The sequence below is a fragment of the Sinocyclocheilus anshuiensis genome, unplaced genomic scaffold, assembly GCF_001515605.1.
Source record: "Sinocyclocheilus anshuiensis isolate Anshui unplaced genomic scaffold, SAMN03320099.WGS_v1.1 scaffold1496, whole genome shotgun sequence".
NCBI lineage: Eukaryota > Metazoa > Chordata > Actinopteri > Cypriniformes > Cyprinidae > Sinocyclocheilus > Sinocyclocheilus anshuiensis.
This window is the reverse complement of record NW_015538031.1, coordinates 494,487-504,027: the sequence shown is the minus strand read 5'-3', so window position 1 is coordinate 504,027 and position 9,541 is coordinate 494,487. Positions and strand designations below refer to the sequence as shown.

General features: G+C 35.7%; 1 protein-coding gene across 1 annotated transcript in view; it reads left to right on the top strand.

Moving 5' to 3' along the window:
* The window catches only part of LOC107680491 (neural-cadherin-like), a 188,152-nt gene that overhangs the window by 664 nt on the left and 177,947 nt on the right, over positions 1–9,541 (top strand). Inside the window, exons 2-4 of the mRNA XM_016476377.1 lie at positions 564–789; positions 3,427–3,631; positions 6,656–6,767. Coding sequence (XP_016331863.1) covers positions 564–789; positions 3,427–3,631; positions 6,656–6,767 — 543 coding nt within the window. The remainder of the gene's footprint in view (positions 1–563; positions 790–3,426; positions 3,632–6,655; positions 6,768–9,541) is intronic.

Genomic DNA, 9,541 nt, shown 5'->3' with positions numbered 1-9,541 from the left:
TCTTTCTTTCTTTCTTTCTTTCTTTCTTTCTTAAAAAAAAAAGAAACTTACTGACCCCACACTTTTAAACAGTAGTGTATGTTACACGAGCTTTCTATTTCAGATACATCCTGTTCTTTTGAACGTTGATCTATCTATCTATCTATCTATCTATCTATCTATCTATCTATCTGTCTGTCTGTCTGTCTGTCTGTCTGTCTGTTATTATTATTAATAATCATAATATTAATAATAATTCTTATTTTATATTATTCATTTAATGGTAACACTTTAATATAAGGCTTAATTTTTAAAATTAATTTAATGCATTAACTAACAATGAACAATATTCATTTTATTGCATTTATTAATTGAGGTAAGTATTTATTTATAAATATGTTTTTCATTGTTCAAGTATATTTGCTCATAATACATTAATATTAATTTATACAAGTTGGATATACAAGTTACATGATGCCTAAACCATTAACAAATTTTAACCAATTGAACCTTATTGCAAAGTGTCACCATCATAAAATTTGCATTTCAATTGCATGTGGATGAATAGTTTTGTTATACAACAGGAGGTGACAGGAGATTTGAGGTGGACAGGAAGAACGGTCATGTGCGGATGACAGGCCTCCCCCTGCAAAGAGACAGAGAATACCTACTCACAGTGGTGGCTGTTGATCGGCAGGGCAGCCGCAGTCCTCCCGCTGTAGTGTCTATCATCGCAGGCCCAAGAGCTCCTCAGTTCACCAACGTGTCTTATACAATTTCCATACCAGAAAACACACCAGAAGGGCAACCGTGAGTAAAGCCATAACACACACACACACACATAAACACACACCCAATCTAGTAAATGCAGCAAATCTTATTTCCATAGTGTAATTCTAGCACGCCCTAAATGCATCTCCCACACCGTGAGAACACCGCTTATCCATCAGGATAACAAATAGAAACAGGATCATACTGCACTTACAGCCATCCACGCTCCCTCTGCTTCTCGCTGGAGCATCGCTTGTGTGAGTCATTGTGTACTACACGATGCAAATTTCATGAAATAATGATCTTTGACTATGTCAGGGTACTGTGATATGCATTAAAGATGCATGAACATCAGAATTTTGTTCTGCTCGTATAGCCAGCCCTGAGAGGTTAACCATGCGTTACACCAGGTGATATACACAATAAAAGCCTATATATATATATATATTATTTTTTTTTTTTATTCGCTCTCACACATAGGTGACAAATAGACCCTTTATTATTTTGTCTTTGTACAGTCAGTGTTAATTGTATAGCCCTTTGATATTAGATGAGTCGCTGTGAAATGACTTGCATGATGCTGCTACAGGGAAGAACGATTAGCCGTGCCCTACACAGATGTATTAAATCAGGCTTTGCCTTGTAGCAAATTATCCTAAATCCATGTGGAATAAGTGCCTACTAGATCCATTTGTGGCAGCTGCATGTCATTGAATATGCATTGTATGCTGTGGTGTATATTATTTTCCTCATACACACCTGTGATTCCGCCATATTGTTGCTTTCATTAAACTTAGACTTGGCACTGGCAGCCAAATCTTACTGAATCTGGTTGGCTTCATCCATATAGATATGCAAAAATATGGTTAATGTTAGGATAAGTATATTGCTCATGGCACCAAAGTGGGGTGACGTTAATGTTATCCCCAAATGTTCTGGTCTCTGCCAGACAGCAGAGGCAAACCAAGCCAGCAGGCAACCTCTGCCAATGGGAATGGAGTTGTAATAACCACAATACCTGAAAGAAAGTCATATTTACCTTTGTTCGTCTGCCGTTAAGCTTCTTTGGGATTACCAAAATACTTGAATGTCAATCTTGACTGCTTGAGTGTGTGATTATCATAATTTTGCCTTTATTTTCTACTCTCTGAATGTATCAAGAAACTGAAAAATTGCAAATTATGAAGTGAAATGCTCCCATAAATGAATGATATCATTTAACAGTTTTTTTTTTTGAGAAATGCTCATATAATGCTTATATATTTATATTGCCATATAAAATGTTACATATATAGGCTGTTGGCTTTATAGTAATAATAATAATAATAATAATAATAATAATAATAATAATAATAATCTTATATTCTCCCAAAGTTGTGTACAGTATATCTCATTCAAATGAATATATCACCCAAAATATGTCATGTTGCAGTTGGTGACGAAGCAGTCAAGAGCCAATGAGCATTTGATATCACTGACATAAAGCCTTTGCTTGAACTTTTCCCTAGGCAGCAATTTTTTTTTTATTTGTAGATAACTTATTACAAATTTTGTGTCCCATGGCAAACAAGATGTGTGATTTATGGTTGTGGTTAAATGATTATCCTAGACTAATGAATGCTGTGATATCTTCATTGTCATTTCTTACAATCAGGTATAATCTCTCACTTCTAATTTGATTTGTAAATATTTGTGTTTTTCCTACTTTGATAATGCTTAATAAAATGTCATGAAATTGCAGTGATACACTTTAATTGCTGGGTTTTATGATTTTGTTCTCTAAGTGTAAGCACTGGTCATGATTTGACCCAGTGAATAAAAATCAACAAGAAAGAAAATGATAATAACAGTGATCAGTAAGACAGATGCACCTTAAATGAGTAGTTCACTTCCAGAATGAAAATTCTGTCATCATTTACTCACCCTCCACTTGTTCCAAACCTATATGAGTTTCTTTCTTCTGTTGAACTCAAAAGAAGATATTTTGAGAAATGTTGGTATCTGAACAGTTGATGGGCACCATTCCATAGTAGGAAGAAAAAAATCCTATGGAAGTCAATGGTGACAGAATTTTCATTCTGGAAGTGAACTTCTCCTTTCAATGAAAATTACAACAGAGGTTGTTTTTTTTAGCATCAGGATGAGACTAAAGCGAGAGATATTTTGATTTATGTCATCGGAAATGAGGAGGAAAACTTTTCCATTTCCGCTTGCTTTCTTCAGTAATAGGTTTGCTTTGCCCCCAATATATTTGTTAACCAGCACAGTACTGTATGTTCTTTGATGCTGTGTAATTGTAAATTGTTTATTCTACATTTACACAAGATCAATGAGCCTGTGGTGAATCTCTTACCTGCTGTAGCTGTTTCCATTTATCTTAACATTTATTTCCACAACATATAATCCCCCACTTACCCACATTCAGTTATGACTAAATGTGTCTAAAGATATACTGCATTCACATTGGAAGTTGGATTCATTGAAACTTATATTCAACAGATGTCCATATTAGCTCAGACGCCCTTGGCGCACTTATCGTTTTATTTACCTTTGTTAACCCATTCTTCTTTGCTTTTATGTTTGTTCATTTTTAGAACAGCATAATCAATTATAGTCAATAATCATCATCGATTATTGTCAATCAGGTTGTCTCTCTCTTTGTCGTTTCTCATCCAGCTTCCTAGTCACTCCAGCAGTGTCCTTCCAAAAACAGCTTGTAACTTACAGCCTGCTCATCAATCCTAGCAGTCTTTTCAGCATCCAGCCAGAGACGGGGGAGATCAGTCTGACCCGTACTATAGACTATGAGAGTGACCAGCACCGCTACCTGCTGCTGGTGCGGGCCAGTGAGAATCAGCACAGTCTCAGTAGTGCTGCTGAGGTGAGTGCTGCAGGTGCACAGACAAACTCAGACAGGATGCCCATTTAAGAATTGTACATATTCTGCACATTCAATCAACTCTCTTTCAATCATACAATGATTATGCTTTGTTATGCATGGTTGTATTTATTTATTTGTACCTTTGGTGCTTATATATTTGAGATATAATAGATTTTTCATAGATACAATTTAAATTTCTGTATTGCTAAAACGTCTACATTTTTAGACTTTTTTTTAGATTTTGTTTTGAGTCTGACGAGAAAATGGTTCATCTCTTGGTTCTAACTTCATTACTTCCAGAGTAAGATCTAATGAGTGATATATGGGAAGTTTTTGCACATAATTAAATGTATAGTAGTGGAAATGTATTCATTAGGTAGTTTATGGGACAAACATCAATATCACAGTACAATGACTGTCAAGAAGACTGTTGAAAATAATCTTCAGTATTATGATTTTTTTCTAGGGAATTTGACTTCAGTAGAAATGTAACTTTTATTGAACACTATATTTATTTCCCAGGCATGCGCGTCTCAAAATGTTGATATAGATGGTTGCATAGCAACAGGGAAAAAAGTGAAATCAGTGAAATAACAGTGAAATAGCAGTTAAATAAATGTGTAGTGAAAAAAGATGACTGAAGATATCTGCAGCAACAACTCTTATAATTGTATGCTTTTGGCTGTTCATTCAGTGTCATTTTTTAATGCAAAAATTATATGGTTGAAAAGATAGCTAAGATAAATATATATATGTGTGTGTAGAAAGAAATATGGATAAACAGAAAGGTAAAAAATAAATAAAAGCAAAACAACTATTTTATTTTGAATGCGGGGTCACAGCCACTAGGAAAAATGAATTACTATGAATCCCTATTAAAACGCATGTTAGACCAAAATTATTCCCCTAAATTTTGTCCAAGCTAGCCAAACACAGCTGTCTAAACAAACAGTTTCATATTGAGCACTATTGCTGATTTGCAAGCTCCCAGCATTGCAGAATGAATACATTATGAGGTTAGTGTGTTATAATCTTATTTTTTTTACCACTTGCTGGCATTATTTATGTTGCTGTGCCGTTTTTTTTGTTTTTTTTTTGTTTATTGTTTAGTGATTTAAACAATACAGATTTCAATTTTAATATTATATACAGTATAAACTTCACTTCTCTTTTAAATTGAGACAGACTGATGATAATGGTCATGTTATTTATGCTTTCCATTTAAATTTTGGTCACTTAAGAATGAAAAAACTATAATCGAGAGGGTTGTGGCCCTGTGGGAAATGTAAGGGCAACAATTTAACTGAAATCAAAGAGATGCCTAGCAGTCCGTTCATTCCTTTTACAGTAACATTCCCCTGGAGGTTGTAGTCTCGCCTCATCATGACTTGATCTGGCTGCTCAGTGATCCATACATCTGTCCTGGCCTGAGGCAGGCCAGCCAAGATCTCAGCTATTAGCTGGGGAATGTCTCAAAACAATGCAGCCACCGTGTGTCTAACTGCAGCTGGGGAGCAAGAGGGCATGCAGACAAAAAAAAATTATACTAAAAGACTGACGGACGCTTTTGACTTCAAGAATCCTGTGAGACGTGGTCCTGAGAGAAATTTGCCTGTTGCATTCTCTGCATTTAGGCACACCGCAGCCCATCTGTCACCCTGAAATCACTCTATAACTCTTCTCACATCTCAGTTTCTGGAGACCCCGAACACCTGTGCTAAAGCACCAGTTACAACAAACAAAACAAAACACGGTTTAAAATGACATAATTAACAATGTGCAAAATTAAAAGGCTTCAGAATCAATAATTATGGCCTATTCAGTCACAGTTATTAGGGTTCTCACAGTCATGGACAATCTGAAAATATCAGCAATATTTGTAATTGTTTTCCAGGCCTGAAAAATTCATGGAAATTTCAGTAGTGGATACACATTTTCTATTTATCATCTGCTGTAAAAAATATCGCCTAGAAATTGCTTGTGTAGAATAGCATTTCCTTGCATTCCATAGTGATGTGTGATATGTGAGTAAATTGATCTTTTGAGTCTGTTTATGTCAATAAACGAGTCAAACCAGTTCACAATATGTTAATCAGCTTTGTATTCCCGGATTGTGTCCGTCATATCAGATCTCTTTATTGATACAATGTCTTTGTATATCATTGGTTTTACTATCAACAGAATAACCACTGAGAGTAAAACTTATAAAATAGGGCTCTGAACAGTTACTGAGAACACAAAACTTTCCCTCAGGGATCTTTCTGTCTTGTAGCTCTTCTTTTTGATTCAGCCTTATATGAAGGCGTTTTATTTCATGTGATTTTGGATTATGGTCTCTGTTAGTGTTAGAAATATGGGTAACCTTGTAGACTCTGAACTGTTGTCACAATTTTGACCATTTCTGACTTGGCCTGTCTATTTTCATCTTTCCGGTCTCTAAAATTGCAGTGAGTTGGTTATTAAAGTCATTTAGCAACTGCCAGGAAGCTTGAGCAACAGTGTCAGGGCAAAAGCACTCACACAGGGTTTTTCCTCCTCCAGACAGCAACATTCAGCTTAATTCTTATGGGAGGCATTAAGTGCCTCTTTTAGCTTCCCTGATGCTTTTGCAACAAATTGGGAAAGAGGCATAACATGGCAATGAGATCCTGGAGGACGTTTGTCCTTTTGTGTTGAGATTCACTACTTAACAACTACTGTATTTTCAGGCACAGATGTTTGGTTATGTAAGAACATAACTTCTTGACACCAAATAATTTTGCAGTGAGAAAGGGCCAAGATAAAACTGGATAATGGCTTTAAAGCGTGATAGGATATGGCCTTTTAAGCTTGTTAAAAGAGCTTTTTTTGGCAAGGCATTCTCAGACTCTGAGAAACACTGGGGACAGTCATAGTGATGTTCTAACTTACTCCCTGATAACAATTCACAAATTCAAGATATTATGATCTTCCCATTTGTTCCATTAACAATTCACAACTTTCTATTCTGTGCCTTCTGGCTTCCTTTCCGCTTGTTTTTCACAGGTGCGAGTGATCATCACAGATGAGAATGACTGTGTTCCTGAGTTCCAGCAGTCCATTTATAGCAAAGACGGTGTCCCTGAGACAGTCACGACTGCAACATCGCTTCTGCAGGGTAAGGCTGTGGACCTGTGTTACCTTGAGGTCCTTGTATAACAACACATAATAGAATGGCCTACTGTTAATTTTTTACATTTAATTTTAGTCACTTTGTCATGCATTTCATTTTAGTAGAAGTGACATTTGAAACCAAATATTCAAATATCTGATATATTTATTTAAACATGTATCACCATTTAACAAAAGCAACATGCAGAAACGGTCCTTGTGAAAACCTCATGAAAATAATATTCTGAGTTCACTATTGTAATACAATATTGTAAATTCTCAAGTGATTCATTGCTCATGTTTTAGGCAAGGGGCAGATTTTAGTGTGTTGTTGCAGAAAGAGTGTATTAGCAATGTGACTTTGTTCTGTCTAGTGCACAACTTGCTTAATTTTGTGCAGATGCATGCTGCAATATTACGTTATATGGTCAGCAAGTAATTTTTTTGAAAGAAAGAAATGAAAGCTTTTATTCAACAAGGACACATTAAATTGTTTCTTGAGCACCAACTCAGCATATTAGAATGATTTCTGAAGGATCATGTGACACTGAAGACTGGAGTATTGCCTGCTGAAAATTCAGCTTTGACATCATGGGAATAAATTACATTTTAATGTATAGTAAAGTAGAAAACATGTCTTTTAAATTGTAATATTATCTAACAATATTGCTGTTTTTACTGTATTTTTGGCACACAAGAGACAAAACGATCCCAAAACTTTTAAATGGTACTGTATATCTGTTTGGGTTATTTAGTAATTCAGTTTACTGGTGTTGATTTACTGTGGGTAAATCCACAACATTATTGGCTATAATTGGAGATATATATATATATACACACACACATACACACACAAGTGCCCGGTTGCATAAAGCACCTTAAGTGTAATTTTCTGTAACGATTCAGTCCACTGAAGGCAAGCGTAGTGAAGAACCCAAGTGCAGTTTATTTACAGTGTGATCCAAACATCCAAACAATAATCCGAGACTTGACTTGACATGAACAGACTTGACGAGTCATGAACAGACTTGACTTGACATGAACAGACTTGACTTGACATGAACAGACTTGACTTGACTTGACTTGACGTGGCATGAACAGACTAGACTCACCGACAGCGGGTTACAACATCAATACACGATAAGGGCACAATGGGAACATGTTGGCTAGTTATAGCAGACAAGGAGGGTCACATGACATGAACAAACCAATGGGAAACAAGACACATGACTAAGACAACCAATCAGAACATGACACAATGAACAGAGGAACCAATAGCATGAAGACATGAGGGCAAGGGAAGCATGACACAAACAGCATGAAACAATTACAAAATAAAAGACATGAAAACATGAACATGAAACAAAACCCAAACACCAAACCCCACATTACATTTTCCCTTAAGATCGCCCTTAGGTTTCCCTTACACTTAAGGGCATTGCATAAAATATCCCTTAAATAATACTTAAGGGTATCTTTAGGTGAAACGTAATAAACCCTTAAAATTTATCTTAAGTATCCCTTAAAACCCATTAAGTGTTGCATAAAGCCCCTTAACTGTCATTTTCCTATTTTTTAACTTTAAACCGCATAAACACATTTCATTACACCAAATACACAAAATAATGTTCTTTTTAGCAGAAAAAGACCCCTTTAAGAAAAGACCTGTGCCGGTTGCATAAAGCACCTTAAGTGTAATTTTCCCTTAAGATCGCCCTTAAGTTTCCCTTACACTTAGGGGCGTTGCATAAAATATCCCTTAAATGTTACTTAAGGGTTTCTTTAGGTGAAACGTCATAAACCCTTAGAATTTCTCTTAAGTATCCCTTAAACCCAATAAGTGTTGCATAAAGCCCCTTAACTGTCATTTTCCTAAGGATAACATAAGGATTGGAAATGTCACCTTAAGTGTTACACAAAAGTCTTCTACAAGTCATGATCGGCCGCTTTGTTAAACAGATTTTAATTTACGCATTTATTCACATATATAAACATTGATCAAATTACATACAGCACATAACGTTAATTAGCTCAAACGTGAGTGTGTCACACTCGAGAGCAAATTTATATTCCATAATATTTTATTCCTGTATTTTCCTACATATTACCTGGAGATGACTTGAAAAACACACATAAACCATATATTGTTGCAATCGTGAGTTTATTGTGTTTACGTTTCTGCTTTTTATTTAGCTTAGGCTACTTCTGTGAATCCGGTTTGGACTTTCATACCCTCCGAACCCTCCGGCTTCAAACCTGAATTAGTTTATTTAGTCTGTTGAACATAAACGTTATTTTTGAAGAATGTGGATAACCAAGCAGTTGCTGGTCCAGTGACTTCCATGGTATTTGTTTCCTACTGTAAAAGTCAGTGTGAACCAGCTACTCTTTGGTTACTCACATTCTTCAAAATATCTTCTTTTGTGTTCAGCACAAAAAATAAATTAATACAGGTTTGGGACAAAATGTGAGTAAATGACAGAAATTAAATTTTTGGGTGAACTATCCCTTTAATGACAGTGGCAGCATGTTTAGTAGCTACTGTCCCTTTAAGAGCTGCACGCGTTTCTCTCTCAACTGTTTACTTTAATTTTAGACATAACCAACTGTTTATATGTAAACCTTGTGTGTTTTTGACAGTATTAGACGCGAAAGACAACTTAGTCCAATAATCAGACGCTTTTTGACAGGCTCTCAGTGGCGCTTCATGAGTACGCGCTCAGAAAAAGCGCATGCAGAACAGCACGTGAATTAAATGTTTAACCGGTATTGCTTTAAAGT